The sequence below is a fragment of the Pan paniscus genome, chromosome 10, assembly GCF_029289425.2.
Source record: "Pan paniscus chromosome 10, NHGRI_mPanPan1-v2.0_pri, whole genome shotgun sequence".
In the NCBI taxonomy this organism is placed as follows: domain Eukaryota; kingdom Metazoa; phylum Chordata; class Mammalia; order Primates; family Hominidae; genus Pan; species Pan paniscus.
In genome coordinates, this window is record NC_073259.2 from 102639980 (window position 1) to 102659764 (window position 19785).

The following is a 19785-nucleotide window of genomic DNA, read 5'->3' on the forward strand; positions in this document are numbered from 1 at the left end:
AAACATGCTCTAAAATAGAACGACTTCGTGAAGCAATTGTACTGTTCACTTGGCAACATTTTTATTTGTTTCTTGGAGACAAGGTCTTGCTCTGTCGCCCAGACTGGAGTGCAGTGGTGTGATCACAGCTCACTGCAGCCACAAACTCCTCCCTCGTCGGCCTCTCAAGTAGCTAAGTTTATAGGCATGCCACCATGTCCAGCTATAATAATTAAAAAAAAATTTTTTTCTAATTATGTTGGCCAGGATGGTCTTGAACTCCTGGCTTCAGATGATCCTTCTACCTCAGCCTCCCAAAGTGCTGCGATTATAGGCATGAGCCACTGCACTCGGCCCACTTGGCAACATTTAACATTTAAATGGGTTCAAGTGTCTCGAATAAGCCAGTGGTGAAGCAAAGTCTCTTAATCCAGAACAGGGCCAGAAACCTCCCAAGTGTCTTTTGAGATGCGGTCTCTGGGGGCAGAATTTCCCATCAGCTCTGATGTGTTGGTTCCCAGAACTGTCCCAAGTAGGCATCTGGGATTAGCACAGGCTCAGCCCTCAGCAGAGTGGAATAAAAATGTGGCCAGTTGAAACTCCAGGTCACACATTGCAGGATAAAGCGCTATCTTTATGTTTAATTTTCTCCCTTGTAAAGTGGGGCTTGGACTTACAGCCTTCAGCCTTCCTAGAGCTGGAGAAAATGACTATTGTCCACAGAGAAAATTCATAAAAATGAAGCTGGGCATTGCTTGAAGAGTACTTTTTTAAGAGACACAGGCCTCACTCTGTCACCCCCCAGGCTGGAGTGCATTGGCACAATCACTGTAACCTTGAACTCCTGGGCTCAAGCCATCCTCCTACCTCAGACTCCTGAGTTGCTGGGACTACAGGTACACACTGCCACACCCAGCTAATTTACAAAAAAGTTGTTTTTAGAGATCGAGGGGTCTCACTATGTTGCCCAGGCTGGTCTCAAACTCCTGGCTTCAAGTGATCCTCCTGCCTCAACCTACCAAAGTGCTAGGATTACAGGTGTGAGCCACCAGCCCTGGGCAATTTTTTTTTTTTAAGGCAATCAAGGAGCCTGGGGTTGTTTCACTACGTGCTAGGATCACATTAGGAAATACTGGAGCACAACTTTGTTTATATTGATCCCATTATCCTTTCCTTCCATCCACCCAGATCCTACCCATTCCTTCCAGTCCCGCCTTCTCTAGGACATTCAATTACATTCCTTCCTTAAGGATGACTTGCAAGACCTTGTTTAGGCCACTTAACCTCTCTGTGCCTCGGTCTCCATATCTGAGAAGTGGGGATAATAACAGAAACTACCTTAAAGTGTTGCTGAGAAGTAAATGGGAAAAAAAGAAACCTGTGAAGTGTTTTGCTAGTATTGAGCACACAGTATGTATCGAAGTGCTTTAATTTCTTACAAATACAAATGCTATTATTAATTAATTAATTTATTTATTTATTTTTTGAGACAGACTCTCACTGTGTCGTCCAGGCTGGAGTGCAATGGTGCGATCTCGGCTCATTGCAACCTCTGCCTCCCGGATTCAAGCGATTCTCCTGCCTCAGCCTCCCAAGTAGCTGGGACTACAGGTGTGTGCCATCACGCCTGGCTAATTTTTTGTATTTTTAGTACAGACGGGGTTTCACCATGTTAGCCAGGATGGTCTCAATCTCCTGACCTCGTGACCCAACCGCCTTGGCCTCCCAAAGTGCTGTGAGCCACAGCGCCTGGCCATGTGAATGCTATTATTTTACAGATGAGTGAATAGGCTCAAGTCTTACTCAGGGTCACACAACTGATATGGCAGACGTGGGACTGAACGTGGAAATGTTTTGCCACTAAATGACTGACTGCTCCCATGGTCCACAGCTTGCTAGGCGCCACATGGCTAAATTTCTGTGGCTCACAGAGTCCGTGTCGTGTAAATTGGCCAATGTTTGTGCTGTCTTGAGTTCTTTGGCAGTTGCGCTATCCCACACTCTCCACCTAGGCAGTGAGCTTCTTGAAGCCAGAGATTGTCTCCTATTTTTACATTTTACAGTTTTGGCGGTGATGGGCTTGGGGTGGATAATAAATACTTGTTAATTGATTTAGGCATAAAGTATAAAGAATATTGTCTCTTAGCCAGGCACGGTGGCTCACACCTATAATCCCAGCACTTTGGGAGGCTAAGGTGGGCAGATCACTTGAGGTCAGGAGTTTGAGACCAGCCTGGCCAACATGGTGAAACCCCGTCTCTACTAAAAATACAAAAAAATTAGCCAGGCATGGTGGCATGTGCCTATAGCCCCAGCTACTCAGGAGACTGAGGCAGAAGAATCGTTTGAACTCGGGAGGCAGAGGTCGCAGTGAGCTGAGATCACCCACTGCACTCCAGCCTGGGCCACAGAGCGAGACTCACCTCAAAAAAAAAAAAAAAAAGAAAAAGAAAAGAATATTGTCTTTTTACTTAGTAATGACTATAACATCAACTAGTGGGGTTAACATGGTGCAGATAAAATGTTTGTGCAGAGAAAACATTTTGTGCCATGTGCCAGAAACCCTCTAGGACTTAGGCATAAACATTTAGACTGTTAAATGAATTAAGGCCCAGGAAGAGCCCAGGCCTGTGTCTAATCACAAAGGGAAAGGTACCTGAATGTCCCGCGAGCGCTCATAGGCCTGGTAGGCCACCTTCTCCTCAATGCTGGCCAGCTCCTGCTTCAGGTTGGCTGTCTCATGCTGATGCAGGTCCGTCAGGTCATGCAGCTGGTCCTCCAGTCGCTCATACCTTTAAAAGAGAGGAGCCGATTCCCAGTGTGACCTTTCACAGCACATTGTGGAACGATGTCCTTTTTATCTTCCTGCGCCAGTACCTTTTGGCTTGCTCTCATTCCCTGATGGGCTGTTTTTCTAAAAGAGTAAGGCTAGCTGTGGGAATTGAGCTTTTGGATAACACTGAGTCCCAGCTCTGGAAAGATCCAGTCTCTGGGGTCTTGACTCTCTGTCCTTGCCACTGAAGGTGCACACGGGTCAGACTAGCACCTTAGCTAGCTGCGGTGACCTCAAGATAGAGCTCATCAGCTGATGCATTTGCCAGGGCCAGGCAGGAGACAGGGCTCTGTGGGATCCTGCTAAAGGAGGGCCAGGACCTCTGGTGTCTGTGGTGCCTTTTCCCTATTCTGCCCTGACACTGCTGTTGGGGTTCATGGCCAGAGAGCCCACAGGGAAAGCACCATGCTTTTAGTATCACCTTCTACTCTGGGGTCAACTCTACTATTTCCCAGCATGCAAACACGCACTGATTATGGATTTCAGCTCTTGGAACTTAACTGACAATACAAAATTAAGCTTATAACAAATTATAGATGGTTCATCATGCAGTGTTTCAAAATGTCCAAATCTAAAGGAACAGAAGTACAAAGATTCTCATTCCTGTGCCCTGCCCCTCTCACTGAAGATTATTTTTCTCATATTTGAAACCTTAGCTGGGTGAGTGGCTCACGCCTGTAATCCTAACACTCTGGGAGGCCAAGGCAGGTGGATCACCTGGGGTCAGGAGTTCGAGACCAGTCTGGCCAACATGGTGAAACCCCGTCTCTACTAAAAATACAAAAATTAGCTGGGTGTGGTGGCACGTGCCTATAATCCCAGCTACTCGGGAGGCTGAGATGGGAGAATTGCTTGAACCCAGAAGGTGGAGGCTGCAGTGAGCCCAGATCGCGCTACTGCACTCTAGCCTAGGCGACAGAGCAAGACTCCATCTCAAAACAACAACAACAAACAAAACAAAACAAAACAAAAAATCTTATACTGTGTATTTTGAAACAGGATGTACTGTTTGGAGAAGATGCATTCATTAGACTGGAATGACTTTGATCAACGCCAATTTCAGATGCTTACATAGGTCACCTGACAGAATCATTTTATAAAGAGGACCAAAGAGCTTCATCCAGATTTAATGCTTATTCTCAGGCATGACTTCTCAGATGTCAAATGCTGCTACTGCTGTGAATAAGCCTTTAAAGGTCTCTTCAGTAATACAGGTGGTGACTGTAACACGCGGGTCACAAACGTAACCACAGGACAGATGCAAACAGAAACCGTCCTGAACTCACATAAATAGGGATCTGTAACTTGGGAGAAAATGTGCATCTAGAAAGTGCTATATCCCAGACTATTTCGATAGAATTGATGTTCATACTCTGGAAAAGCTGTGACTTAAAATATAATTCTTGTGTGACAAAGATTCCAAAGATGCATATGGAAAATTTTGTTTCATAAAATTGGAGAATTGAAAAGGCCACATTTGTAAATTAATACAGACATAAAATCATACATCAATTATAAAACAATAAGTAAACTAAATTTAAACTTTTAATGTTATAGTATGTAATAGGCATTTTACTATTTTATCTACATTTTTAGAAGTTAATGTATTATTAACTTTGACTAAAAAACTTTTGAAGTATCTCTTTATTGGAAAAAATGGGGAAAATGACCTTATATTTGGGCTTACACACTTTGTGTTAATAAGTTATAAGCACCTAAAAGCCAGCCTACAAAACATCTACTTTAAAATTACCTAATATAAGCCAAAGGTTTTGAATGTATACTTTAATCTTAAGATGACTTTGGAAAGTTCTTTATTTTACTTTAGAGTAAAAAGTTTAATGAGCAAACTACAGAACATAAAAAAATACATTACATAGGCTGGGCGCAGTGGTTCATGTCTATAATCCCAGCACTTTGGGAGGACAAGGCGGGTGAATCACCTGAGGTCAGGTGTTTGAGACCAGCCTGGCCAATATGGTGAAACCCCGTCTCTACTAAAAATATAAAAATTAGCTGGGCGTGGTGGCGGGTGCGTGTAATCCCAGCTACTCGGGAGGCTTAGGCAGGAGGATCGCTTGAAACCAGAAGGCAGAGGCTGCAGTGAGCCAAGATCGCACCACTGCACTCCAGCCTGGGAGAAAGAGTGAAAACTCCATCTCAAACAAACAAAGAAACAATTACATAAGGACTTCAAGATTGATGTGCCAAATAAGATTAACTTTGTTGGGTAATGAGTAAGTGTGTACTTGACAGTTGTTATGGAGGGAAATCAAATATAGATCTCTGAATTAGCATAATGACACTATAACGGAAGTCTACTGAATCAGCATCTTAAGATGCACGTGAGTTGTTGCCTGTATCCGATAATTTAAGGACCCACACATAAATCCTTCTCTAATTGTCAGCTAAAAGCCACAAATTATAAACTTAGAGTCATGAAGGATGGAAATTATTGGGTATCCCTTATCTGAAATGCTTGGGACCAAAAGTGTTTCAGATTTTGATTTTTTTCAGATTTTGGAATATTTGCATATATATACGGAGATACCTCAAAAATGGGACCCAAGTCTAAAGACAAAATTCATTTGTTTCCTATGCACCATATACACATAGCTTGAAGGTAAAGGTGTACCATATTTTAAATAATTTTGTGCCTCAAGTTTGTGTTAAGTATTTATTTGTGGAATTTTCCAGTTGTGGCATTGTGCTGACACTCCAAAAGTTTCAGATTTGGGAACATTCTGGATTTCAGATTTTTGGATGAGGGATGCATCAATACATTAGGGATGTATTGATTGCTAAACGCCCTTTAATCCATATCCATATTTATTGAAAATGTAACAAGGCATTCTCATTTCAAGCAATCTCTCTGCAGTAACTCATCCTTTTAAAAGAATGCCACACCTATCATGTACCCACTAAGTATCCGTGGTAATAAAAAAGTTTTCAAAATGAAAAAATAAAATAAAATAAAAAAATAAAAAATAAAAAACACGCCAATGGAATACTTTGAAATACCTGTATCTTTCCTCTTGCAGGGTCTGAGAAATAAAACCATATTCTCTCTTAAACTGCACCTTCAGTGCCTCGATGTCCTCAGCCAGCTGAGCTTGGGTATCCTTGATCTCCCTCAGTTCCTCCAGGATCACGGCGAGCTTCCCCTGGCTGTCCAGTGTGCTGGCTCCACCAGCCCCAAACGACTGGTTTCCGTTACTGTCGGCCGAGCCTGACGTGCCACTCGAACATTCATCATCACTGCCATACTTGGGTTTGTTCACGATGGTAGCGCTGCCCCCGTAGGCCCTGGCACTCGCCTCTGGCCTAAACTCCTCTAAGGAATTTTTCAAGTGAGCAATGTTGTCGGCGCTGCCAAACTTATTCCGGATCAGGTTGGCAAACTCTCTGGACTTATTGAAAACAAACACAGGTGGAGTAAGTGAGACCCCTGGCATGCCCGATTTGCTGCTCTCCATGCAATGGGGGGCAGTTCGAGATTTCACGTGGGCATCTTTCAAAGAGCGATGTATATCCTTCAGGTGGTCTTTGGAAATGTCCTTTGAGCTCCTGGAGGCTCCATTCTGCTCGATCTCTCTGAGCTTTCGATGATACTGCTCTAACTTCTTCTGCAGCTGGGCGATGGAGTGAGCTGATTTCTGATTCTTCTTCTCAAAGACTTGCTTGATACGTCCCGCCTGCTGCTTGTCCGCGTTGTTCACTAGTTTCAGATACTCCGCAACATTCCCATCGCGCGATGTTTGCTCAATTTTTATCTGCTCTGTTACCTTTAGAATTTTTTGCTTCAGGCTGTCTGCAGTGAGTTTGACCTTGTGGAAGTCCAGGATGCCATCCGGGACATCAAAGTTGAGGTTGGTGTCTGACCCCCCTCGGCGTATGTTCAGGGGCAGGCTTAAGGTATTCATGTCATGACGTTCTACCTGAAAGAGACAGGAAAGAAGCACATTAAAATTTGAAGTCAAAGAGATAATTACTGTGACAGAATCTGTGCACATACAAGATACATACATTAAGTCCCAGTTTTTCGAACTACAAGTGTCACGGGATAAAATCCCCCTGCTGTCCCCTCCAGTTGAACATAGGGGCAGCCTGGCTCCTTCCTGCATCCATCTACACTAAGTAGCTGTGAGCTTCGGATCTCCCAGGGTATCCACTTTTTTGTGTGTGATGAGACTGTAACCTGGCTCCCAGGGTAGAAAACGCAAAATAGAATGAGGTCACCAGTCAGTCCCGGTCTCCCAAAGTGCCCAGGTAACTGGAATGCCTGCCATACCACATTCACTGGGAACTTCACCACTATGGGGAACGCATCCAACTCAGAACTCACTCACTTAATAGAAGGAGAATCTTTTTTTTTTTTTTTTTTTTAAAAAAAAAGAAAGATGGGGAAAAATAGGGAAAAAGATACGAGCAGGTACATCCATCAAACAAGAACATTATTTTCTTAATGGAATCATTAAATAGATGTGATAGAATAATATGGTACAAGATTAACTTTAATAATTGGGTAATACAACAGTATTTAGATATGGAAACAACCTCAAACCACACCACAGTGATATTAAAAAAAAAAAAGGCGGGGGTGGGGTGGGGTGGGCGCTGCTGGGCGAGGTGGCTCACACCTATAATCCCAGCACTTTGGGAGGCCCAGGCAGGTGGATCACCTGAGGTCGGGAGCTTGAGACCAGCCTGGCTAACATGGTGAAACCCCATCTCTACTAAAAATACAAAATTAGTTGGGCATGGTGGTGGGCACCTGTAATCCCAGCTACTTGGGAGACTGAGGCAGGAGAATCACTTGAACCCGGAAGGTGGAGGTTGCAGTGAGCCGAGATCACACCACTGTACTCTATCTAGACTGGGCAACAGAGTGAGACTCTGTCTCAAAAAATAAATAAATAAAATAATGAGAAAACTAAGACCACATAAAATAGTTTTCTCACTCAAGGGCCATTTAGGGAAAAGAACTGCAAGGTAGCATTGAGTTTCCTGGTGAAGGGGGTGGCAAGTTTGTGCTCTAAACCGAAAAGGCAGAAGTAGACCATATCCCAGGGTCTATGGATGCCTCTCATGGGTTGTCTCACTTCACTACCATGCCAGCCAAAGAACATGCTAGATTCATAAACACGTAGAAACCAAGGGTTAAGGCCAGGATTTGAATCCAAGTCCTCCTAACTGTAACCCTCTTTCCATGTCAGGTCACTCCATTGTTGATGTTCCTGGAGGATGAAAAACAGCTCTTTGTAGAGTTCAAACACAATCTACAAACAAGTCTTAAGATCCAAACTGAAGCATCTCATTTGTCAATATCCCTTTGATTAGATTAATGACTTGATATACAGTCTTAATAGAAATCAAATGAGAAGCAAGACAATATTCAGCATGTTACCTTTTTTTTAAGGAATTAGTGGGCTGACAGCAAAAAAATTAGTAAAAAATTAATGAATCTCCCACTAAGTGATATGGTTTGGATCTGTGTCCCTATCCAAATCTCATGTTCAATTGTAATCCCCAATGTTGGAGGTGAGGCCTGGTGGGAGGTGATTGAATCATGGGGGCGGATTTCTCATGAATGGTTTAGCATCATCCCTCTGCTGCTGTTCTCATGGTAGTGAGTCCTCCTGAGATTTGGTTGTTTAAAAGTGTGTAGCACCTCCCCTCTCTTGCAGGCATCCTCCTGCTTTCGCCATGGGAAGTGCCTGCTCCCGCTCTGCCTTCCACCATGAGTAAAAGCTCCCTGCAGCCTCCCCAGAACCAGAGGAAGCCATGCTTCCTGTACACAGCCTGCAGAACCGTGAGCCAATTACACTTCTTTTCTTATAAATTATCAGGATTCAGGTATTTCTTTATAGCAATGTGAGAAAAGACTAATGCTCTAGGTGATCCAGACTTGAATATGGACCATATCCAACAACGGGTATTAACACTTCACCACATAATAAATCCTGCCCAGTGCTTTATTCCAGAGGAGGGAGCACAGCAGCACAGTGGGACACCATCCTAGATGGGCGGGTCAGGCCTCCTCCACAACTTACAAACATTCATTAGCATTAGCTCTTAGCCCCTCTCTTCCAATGCACAATTTTGTCATGAATGAGAGACACTGGTTGCTTTATCTGGCAGAGGAGCACCATATAGGAAAAGCTGGAGGGAAATAAATGCCCAATCACTACAAGACTAGAAAACAGGATATATGAAAAAAGGATAAAGAAGTTGTGACTTCACCTGGTCAAGAGGGAAGGATGGGGATAGGGAATAAAGAAGGTATACAACAATCTTTAAGTCCTAGAGGGTCGACCACAGGAAGCTCAAGGAATCTAGTATCTGTGGCTCATTAGTGGACCCAAACAGGAACAGGTTCAAATTATAGCAACAGAGAATGCATGAAACTTAGAAAATGTTTATTTTGGGCAGATGGGTAATTAATGGTAACTGTACAATCACTGAGGCTAAAAATTTGATTTTGCTGGAGATATTATATCTGATCATGCTACTCTATGTCTTAGAAACTTCCTTTGGCTTCCTAATGGCTACTAAATGAAATAATATAACCTGGCATATCATTTCATTTAGCAGGCATTAGGAAGGACCTTATAGGGCTATAAGGCCCTAGCCCACCTTTCAGGCGTCACCTCACCTGAAGGACACCTTAAGAATACCTTACAACTTAAATTCCCAGAATGTATATGAATTTTCTATGGATTTTCTCATATGCATGATATTCACAATGCCTGCCACCCATTTACTTATGCTTATCAAAATTCTACATATTCTTTAAAACCCATTTCAAGGGCCAGGCGCAGTGGCTCACGCCTGTAATCTCAGCACTTTGGGAGGCTGAGACGGGTGGATCATAAGGTCAGGAGATCGAGACCATCCTGGCTAATACGGTGAAACCCTGTCTCTACTAAAAATACAAAAAAATTAGCCAGGCATGGTGGCATGTGCCTGTAGTCCCAGCTACCCGGGAGGCTGAGGCAGGAGAACTGCTTGAACCCAGGAGGTGGAGGTTGCAGTGAGCCATTGCACTCCAGCCTGAGTGACAGAGCGAGACACCGTCTCAAACAAACAAACAAACAAAACCCATTTCAAATGCCCCTTCTGCCATGAAGCTTTTCCCAGTCCCAGTGGAACGCTCCCTCTCCATTCTGTGACACGCCTGTTGCTCTGTGCTTGTCTTGTGGCACTTCCTGACTCCTCCTTTGATCACTACCCATGCACTTTAACCCCCTGCGGACTGCAAGCTCCTTTGGGGAGGCATGATGTCATAGCTGTACCCAACTTGAAGTTCTCGTACTTCCCTAGGAGGCTGTCAATAAATGTTTGTCTACTGAACCAAAGTGCCATCATTCTTTATTCCAAGGAGTCTGCCCTGGAATCATTTAAGACACCTTTCCATTGAGCCAAAAAATCACCTCAGAAGTTCTGCTCGCATAGCCCTGACAATTCCAGGTGAAGATGGTTTCCCAATACCTGGATAATAAATCCGGCACCATTTGAGACTGATTCAACTAAACAGAGATTTTTTTCCGAGTATCAATGTGCAACAAGATACACAAATACAAATAAGGACTTTTAAACTTTAATTGAAGCACAATTTATACTCAGAAAAGAGCACATGTAATAAGTACAAAGTGAAATAAGTACTCGATGAATTTTTACAAGCTGAACACATTGTGTGACCAGCAGCCAGTTAAAGAAATAGAACACAAGCCTCCCTTGTGCCCTCCTTCAATCACAACGACATCACCTCCACCTCCAGGGGCAACCATGATCCTCACTTCAAACCACATACATTAGTTTTGCCTGTTGTATACATGTATTCTTCTTGTCATTTTTCACTCAGCACTGTTTGTGAGTTTCATAAGAACTTGGTTTTGCCCTCCTGGAGCTCACAGATAAGACGAGATGAAGTTATTTAAAATCTGGCTGGCATTCTCTATTGAGAAGTCCACAACAACATCTAGAGGTAGAAAGGTTTTCATACTTTACCTTACCAAACCGAGCAGTAAATAAACACCTGTTCTTACTCCTTTAATTCTCAACTGCACCAGGGCTGGTCATCCAACTCTGAGTCTCAAGGCAAAGCCTCATGCTCTCACAGACCTCTCGTTACAGGACAGCCTTGTATGCACAGGAATGTTTATGCACAGATGGCCAAATGACTTTTGGCTTACTTTATGATTTAACAATGCTTGGCATGTTCTCAAGAGTCCAGGTTGGCGAAAGCAACAGCATTTAAAGCCCCAAATCAATCGATCTTACTGCTTGTCAGCAAATCTCAGTTAAAAATGTTTGATGAGGGTATAAAGTTGGAACTATTACTAGGCTGCTCCTTTTGCCCTTTTATAACCCTAGCTAGCACTGCATGGGATAATTGAGAGACAGCTACACCCATCATTGTTAGATGCCTGTAAATTCCCTGAACACAAACTGAAATTACATGTGCGTGCTAGAAGAAAGCTGTCAGTCCTCTACCCTTCGTTTAATCCAGACTTGGCACTAACCCTATACAATACACTATACGTTGCAGCTTGGTTTCAGGGTTAGGACGCAGGGAGGACAAAGGTTTCTGGTTATCTAGACTCAGTGTACACTGTGTGGATCAGGACACTGTGTTTCTGTTTGGGCGCTGACATTTACTATGTATGTGTTCTTGGGTAAACTGAGTCACCTCTACGGGCTTCCATTTCTGAATCTATAGAACAAGGAGACAGAACCAGACAATTCAGAACTAACACTGCACAACTCCATCAAGTGTAATCCAAGCTATCATTACTGTGAGACAGTACTGCATCATAAAAAGCCCAAGGGCTCTGGAAACAGACTGCTTTGGTTTCCATCTTGGCACCACTCTTAAGAGCTGTCGGACCTTGGAAAAATGACTTAGCCTCTCTGTGTCTCGGTTTCACTTCTGAAAATGGACATAATGATTCTTCAAAGAGTTGTGAGGAATAAATGAGAAAATGCATGTAAAGTGTTCACCTCTTCAAGTGTGACCTCCTGGCACACTGAATGATTTCAACAAATGTTTGTTACTGTTATCATTCCAATTTCATTCTAAAATGTACCTAAATTCAATTTCATTTAAAAATGTATGTAAAAACTGAAAGGGAAACAAACTCCAAAGTGTTAACAATGCTGACCTTTGCACCGTGGGGTTATGGGGGGTCATTCTTTTGTATTTTCAAGTTTTTTAAAAATAAAATGTACTACTGTTTCGGCAGAAAAGACTTTGCTTTTAAGAATGACTACTAGCCTCTTTCAATTCTTCCAGAATACTTGGCTGTTATTACTTCAGATGAAAGGCAGATCCGCCTACTGAAACGCCATTCCTCATTGTGTTTTCTTTCCGGCACTGGAGACATTTCCACTGTCACCCCAATGCTCTGGAACAAAGGCTGAGGAAAAGCCTGAGTCCCGGACAGACGTCAAAATCTAACCCTGCACCACCTCTGCAATGAACCAGGCCTCCAGCACAACACACCAAGTTAGCTCACCTTACTCACCGGACACGGGCACAGCAACTCAGTCACCACCAGTGCGGCTTGGACACACTGTGCAGGATTCACGGAAGGCTGTCTCCCAGCACACTCTGTATTAACCCGCTAAAGCTCCAGAGGGAGATGAACCAAAAAGGAAGGGTACCAACACAGAGGCACACCACCCACCCCCCAGCAAACAGAACCAGAATGTAGGGCTCCTGTGGACCCTGGAACGACAGGGACTGAGGCAGGAGTCCTCTGAGCTTCTGGAGGCCACAGAGTAGCCACAATGTGTAGGGATGCAGAGCTATCAGAACAATGTGACAGATGACAACGGCCTGCTTAGTCTCAAGGCTGAAGACAATGAACCTTTGCTTAAAGAAAGGCTGTTTGAGCCTCAGGCATTACAAGAAAAGGGTCAGATCCTTCAAATGGGCTGGCATTTCCAAGGCAACAGGTATTTCCAAGTACATGTGAGTGAAGATTTATGCATAGGTCCACAAGGACCTGCATGTTCAATACCTGAAGGCTTTTACAAGTCTTCGTGGCCTTGGTATGTAAGTCAGTATCACTGACATTTTTTACTATTAATCACTTTAGTTGAACTCTATTTCAGGTCTAGAGTCTAGGCCAACCTTGTCCAATCCACGGCCCAGCATGGCTTTGAATGCAGCCCAACACAAATTCGTAAACTTTCTTAAATCGGTATGAGATTTTTTTTTTTTTTTTTGAGATAGTCTCACTCTGTCACCCAGGTTGGAGTGCAGTGGCACAATCTCGGCTCACTGCAACCTCCGCCTCCTGGGTTCAAGTGATTCTCCTGCCTCAGCCTCCCGAGTAGCTGGAACTAAGGCACATGCCACCGCACCCAGCTAATTTTTGTATTTTTAGTAGAGATGGAGTTTCACAATGTTGGCCAGGCTGGTCTCAAACTCCTGACCTCAGGTGATCCGCCCACATCGGCCTCCCAAAGTGCTGGGATTACAGGCATGAGCCACCACGCCTGGCCAGTATGAGGTTGTTTTTTTTTTTTAAGCTCATTGGCTATCGTTAGTGTTAGTGTATTTTATGTGTGGCTCAAGACAGTACTTCTTATTCCAATGTAGCTCAGGGACACCAAAAGATTGGAAACCCCTGGTCTAGGCTGCTCCTATGATATGCCACCCAGAATGTGCTAGGCTTTGCCATCGTATTAATGTCAAAATCTCAGTGGCTATAAAAGAAAGGCTTATTCCATGCAAATGCTAAAAAGTTGGCTGTGAGTCAGTGAGGGGACCCAGGTTACGGTGGGGCCTCTACCGTCTGGACGTTCTCTAAAAGACAGAGAACTCATTACACTGACCCTACCTAACTTCTAGGCGACAGGGGAGTATAATCCTATTACATGCCCACGAGGTAAAATATCATGTTAGTGACATGTGTAGTACCTTTCTTAATTGTTAAAAACTCTCTGAGGTAGGTTCTACTATTATTACTATTTTATAAACTAGTCACAGAGAAGTTAAGTAAATTGCCTGGGGGCACACAGCCAGTAACCGGCAGGGCCAGGCTGGAAATTCTGGTTGTCTGTCTCCAGTGCCTACCTGCCTAAAAATGACTGAATACTTTTATTGTGAGTCAGGCACTGTGCTAAAGATTTTTTAATGCCTTCATATATTCTTCACACCAACCCTTTTATGAGAAAACCGAGACTTGTAAAGGGTATGTTTCTTGAAGCCCATGAATAATAAATAGCTTAGGTGGGGCTCAACTCAGGTTTATGAAATATGCAAGGCTTAGCAAGATCTGTACCAGCTCAGCCCCAGATCCTGCGAGAACCTCTGCAATGCCCTTAACATGGTCATCCATTGCATGGATAATCTGGGCTTCGTTTAGACTACTCTGTCAGAAAATTCTCCCTCAGGCTGAACTTGAAATAAACGTGGCTGTAACTTTGTGTCCACAGCTCTGGTGTGGCTTCCTGGAGCCACATCAATCAGGTCTGATATAGTCTATAAAATCTATTCTTTTTTTTTTTTTTTTTGACACAGTCTCTTTCTGTCGCCCAGGCTGGAGTGCAGTGTCGCGATCTCCACTCACTGCAAATTCCAATGTTCAAGTGATTCCCGTCTCAGCCTCCCGAGAAGCTGGGATTACAGGTGAGTGCCACCACGCCCTGCTAATTTTTTTTTTTTTTTTTTTTTTTTTTAGAAGAGATGGGGTTTTACTATGTTGGCCAGGCTGGTCTTGAACTCCTGGCTTTAAGTGATCCACTTTGTTCCATATTCTAAAATATAAACAGTGATTTGGGCCAAATAACTTTATGAAGATAAAAAAGCTTACTGCTTGTATGGGAACAACGCCTACGCATTTACAATCACTAAGAGAAGAGAGAGAATGAGATTAAAAACAGAAGATAAAAATAAAAGATAAAGGACCTCTGGAGAAAGAAGCCCTGTCCCTAAGGGCCTAGCAAGTGAGGGGTTCATACCTGCCCATGTGGGAAAAGGCAAACAGCAGATAAGCCCTGGATCTGCCTGGAGGGAAGGGAGAGTGCCCTTCTCTGTGCTGGCTGATACAGCTGGGAGACCGATGTGGGGCTCAGCATGGCCCCACAGTGGGGTACCTTTGTGTGTTCTCCCAGAAGAACAGGAGCTTTTCTATCAGAAACAAGCGGGGTTGTGTCCTCACGCTTCCGGAGACTGGAGTTGCTCCTGTGTTCTCAGGAGAGGCGGGAGACGGCGCAGGGTCTGAAACATGGGGGACGATGTGCACCCGCAACAAACTACCAACACTGGAGAGGAGCCCCTGGATGTTATCGGGCTCAGCCTAGATGAGTGAGTTTATGTGAAAATGAGAAATGACCGAGAGCTTCAAGGCAGATCACATGCTTATGATCAACATTTAAATATGATCTTGGGAGATGAGGAAGAAACCGCGACTACTATAGAAATTGATGAAGAAACATACGAAGAGATATATAAATCAAGGAAACAGAATATTCCAATGCTCTATGTCCTGGGAGATGGTCGTGCTGGTTGCCCCTCCATTGACAGTTGGCTGAAACAATTTGTCCTGTATGGAAAATAGGAGACTTCGTACAGTAGCCTTTCTAAATGTACAAGGCATTCAAAAGAGAAACCTGCATACATTCTGATATTAAGAAATAATTCTGGGGATTCTCCCACTCCTGAAATGAATTGATCTGCAGATAATTCACAACTTCTTAAGCTAAATGGCATTTTAACTTTTCTAAAGCTCTTCAATAAATATGACCACCAAGATGCAGAGCTCTTTTTCAGGACTTGTTTTGCTCTGTTATCCTTACAGACAAGTTCTGATTTTTTTTTTCTTTAAATTAAAATTGGTGTTTCCTCGTAGGAAAAAAAAAAAAAGAAATATATAAGATACAGTGGCTGGATGCGGTGGCTCACACCTGTAATCTCAGCACTTTGGGAGGGGAGATTGCTTTAGCCCAGGAGTTCGAAACCAGCCTGGGCAATATGGTGAAACCCTGTCTCTACCAAAAAAAAAACAAACCCAAAATTAGCCAGGCATGGTGGCATGCACTTGTAATCCTGACTACTCGGGAGGTTGAGGCAGGAGGGTCAAGAGCCTGGGAGGTGGAGGTTGCAGTGAGCATGAATCGCGCCACTGCACTCCAGCCTGGCAGCCTGGGCAACAGAGGGAGACCCTGTCTCTAGATAAATAAATATATGTATATGAGAGATACACCCCTAGCCCATCTCCCTCTTGCTATCCTGGGGTCACACTTGACATGCACTTGCAAAATGTCTAGCCAGTCAGTGAACAGGGAAGCTAACTGAACCACCGGATCCCAGCATCCTTGCTAACAGAGCTAACCTATACTAGAAAAATAACTCCAGAGGCTGGATAAGGCTCCTTGTTATCTGTTACTAGAAACATATTACTACCTTCATGGGACACCTACACAGAATATTCAATACCTACATTTGCTAGAAGAAAGCTGCACTTTCCCCCACTGTGTGCTGGAGAGGAAAAATCTTAAGGACCTTCATATGATATCCAGAAGGACATTTTATTAGGAGAGTGTCTTAGTACAGTGTTTGTTCTAACTTGTTTAGACAAGGAACATTTCCTTTCATAGTTCAGGTCTGACAATAGCACACTCTGAACTTTAAATAAGTGCACCGTGTACAGCACGGGAACTGAGTCAATAGTTTTGCCATGAAGGTTTTATTCCTCGCATCCCCCCTTCTTCCTCTCTTGGCATCACTGACAAAAGAAATTCTGTAGCCTCAAGAATCCTATTTCCGGCCGGGTGCAGTGGCTCACACTTGTAATCTAAGTACTTTGGGAGGCTGAGGTGGGTGGATCACTTGAGGTCAGGAGTTTGAGACCAGCCTGGCCTACATGATGAAACCCTGTCTCTACTAAAAATGCAAAAAAAATCAGCCGGGTGTGGTGGCAGGTGCCTGTAATCCCAGCTACTCAGGAGGCTGAGGCAGGAGAATCACTTGGACCCCGGAGGCAGAGGCTGCAGTAAGCCAAGATTGCGCCACTGCATTTGAGCCTGGACAACAGGCTCCATCTCAAAAAAAAAAAAAAAAAATTCTATTTCCTGAAAGCAGGTAAAGTAAAATCTCATTACTCTGGAATTAGGGATCATTTGGAACAGGAGCTAGAATACACATATCTTTCATGGCCCAATCCTTTCTCTAGACACTGCAAATTAATAGTGTAAAGGAGATTAGGCAGTGTTTAAGAGTCTCAAAAACAAATTCTTCAAGCATCCTCAAGCACTCACAAACACCTGATACTGTAATTAGAAATAATTATCTTCAGCCAGGCGCGGTGGCTCATGCCTGTAATCCCAACACTCTGGGAGGCTGAGGTGGGCAGATCACCTGAGCTCAGGAGTTAGAGACTAGCCTGGCCAACATGGCGAAACCCCGTCTCTAATAAAAATAGAAAAATTAGTCAGGCATGGTGGCAGGTGCCTGTAATCCCAGCTAATCGAAAGGCTGTGGCAGGAGAATCGCTTGAACCTGGGAGGTGGAGGTTACAGTGAGCAGAGATTGCACCACTGCACTCCAGCCTGGGAGACAGAGCAAGACTCTGTCTCAAAAGAAAAGAAAAAACAAAAAGAGCCAGGCATGGTGGCGGGTGCCTGTAATCCCAGCTACTCAGGAGGCTGAGGCAGGAGAATCACTTGGACCCTGGAGGCAGAGGTTGCAGTGAGCCAAGACTGTGCCACTGCATTCAAGCCTGGACAACAGGCTCCATCTAAAAAAAAAAAAAGGAGAAGGAGAAGGAGAAGGAGAAGGAGAAGGAGAAGGAGAAGGAGAAGGAGAAGGAGAAGGAGAAGGAGAAGGAGAAGGAGAAGGAGAAGGAGAAGGAGAAGGAGAAGGAGAAGAAGAAGAAGAAGAAGAAGAAGAAGAAGAAGAAGAAGAAGAAGAAGAAGAAGAAGAAGAAGAAGAATTCTATTTCCTGAGAGCAGGTAAAGTAAAATCTCGTCACTCTAGAATTAGGGATCATTTGGAACAGGGGCTAGAATACATATATCTTTCATGGCCCAGTCCTTTCTCCAGACACTGCAAATTAATAGTGTAAAGGAGATTAGGCAGTGTTTAAGATTCTGAAAAACAAATTCTTCAAGCATCCTCAAGCACTCACAAACACTTGATACTGTAATTAGAAATAATTATCTTCTCATTAAGCCTCTACCAGGAAACAGTGGTAATCTCCTTTGAGTTACATGCACTTAAAAAATGTATCTTTCTTCAAAACAGCTTATAAATCACACTTCCAATAAATACAAACTAATTCTTTATAAAATTAGTCTGACCTGGTAAAGATTTCTACGTACTAAATCTATGTAAGAATTAAAGGGGGAGAAAGGCCAGATTCAGCAAGAATGTCCCTTGAAAAGTAGAAGGGAAGGCTACAGTGATGAAAATAGACCAACCTTACATGAGCACCAATTGCAAGGCAAGGACAGCCACAGTCCCTGGGGAGGAAACTGGAGGGATGTGAGGCAACACCCAAAAAAGGCAACTTCTAAGAGGAGCAGGGAGTCTCTGGGGACCCTGTGTACCTTGAAAACGAGCAAGTTTGGGAAAGGGAAGTGTACATTTATTTAGTATCTGCCCCTTACCTCTCCAGGCCTGGGAACTAAGAACCATGCCTTTTAAATTTAAATATATATATATATATATATATACACACACACACACACAGAGTGAGAGAGAGAGAGGTCTCTCACTCTGTCACCCAGGCAGGAGTGCAGTGATGCCATCACTAGCTCACTGCAACCTTGAACTCCTGGGCTCAAGTTATCCTCTCGCCCTAACCTCCCAAAGTGTTGGGATTACAGGCATGAGCCACCGTGTCTGGCAGAACCAGGCCTAATTTTAGGACTAAACACAGAACAAATGTCCACTGAAGCTTTTAGTTCCTAACTCAGAAGGAGAGAAGGGGTGAGCAAGAGCTGCTAGGCACTAAACTTAAGGTCTTCTGGGGGCAGTTCTGGAAAATTTCCCATCCATGCTTGTTCATTCCCATAGGTTTCTGGCAGTGTCTGTCAGTAAAACCTCCCCAGGAAGAGGGGAAGCCAGCAAGGAAGGGGATGTGGGAATATCGAGTTTACTCTGGGAGAACCACCCCCAGGAAAAATGAGTCTCTGAGGCCCTTAGTCAGAGAGCAGAGAAAAGAGGCCAAGCCTGGGAGCAGAGGGTCTGCCTACTGCCCTGCCCTGGCAGCCCAGTCTTCTACATTTCCCATCACATTCATTCACCACCTCACTTACCCCTAAAACACACAGGGTGGGCCTTCTTAGAAGGGACCTGTACTTAGTGTAAGTTTCTAAACGATAGTTACAAATCCAGCACCTGTCTTGCAGAGTCTTTCGGCATCTCCAGCCTGAACGAACTCTATCACGCCATGCTGTGTTCATTATAGGCACCCTGCACAAAAGGGAAAGTAACTTGTCTCCTAAAGTATAGCTTCCTAGATAAATAAGTGAATATAACAGGGGTGTGCAGTGTTATCTATCAGATAACAATAATTTTTTCCCTTTTTGCCTCAGATGCTAGGAAATTCAGAATCAAACTTAGAGTAACTGTTAGATCTGGTGATCAGCCTATATGTTTTCCCCTTCTTTTTCGACTTTTGGATATTAGCACTACTCTAACTATATTTTCCATGTGTCTTATCATAATCATAATCTTAGTGGAAAGAGGTGGGTATACTTTAACCTGCTTATTAAGAGGCTAGGTATGTCATCTTGCCCAGAGATGAACACTATACCAGCATTCCTATGTTTAATAGGGGGAATGTGGTCAAACATACCCAGCTCATGAACCTGCACTGCGACTTCCCCATCCCCATTCCTAGGGCATCCAGAGAAAGCCACATAATGGTCACAACTTGGCTCATGTCCTTTGAAAAGTTGCTATGTAAGACTGAGCCAGGAAATAGCGTTTGGTACTGGAGCCCCAAAGTGCATTC

At 43.8% G+C, this 19785-nt stretch overlaps 1 protein-coding gene and 1 pseudogene across 6 annotated transcripts in view; one reads left to right on the forward strand and one right to left on the reverse strand.

The window, feature by feature from the left end:
• TMCC3 (transmembrane and coiled-coil domain family 3) overlaps nucleotides 1–19785 on the reverse strand; it is a 308739-nt gene that overhangs the window by 8620 nt on the left and 280334 nt on the right. For 5 of the 6 annotated variants that reach the window (XM_055095995.2, XM_034934246.3, XM_063593189.1 and 2 more), the window contains exons 2-3: nucleotides 5834–6750; nucleotides 2636–2771 (exon numbers count right to left, since the gene is read on the reverse strand). In XM_055095995.2, the coding sequence (XP_054951970.1) occupies nucleotides 2636–2771; nucleotides 5834–6750 (1053 nt within the window). Of the gene's footprint in view, nucleotides 1–2635; nucleotides 2772–5833; nucleotides 6751–10822; nucleotides 10940–19785 lie in introns of those variants that run through there. The other variant, XM_034934248.3, reaches the window with a different exon arrangement.
• Nucleotides 11991–18000, forward strand: LOC129393536 (U6 snRNA-associated Sm-like protein LSm3; annotated as a pseudogene).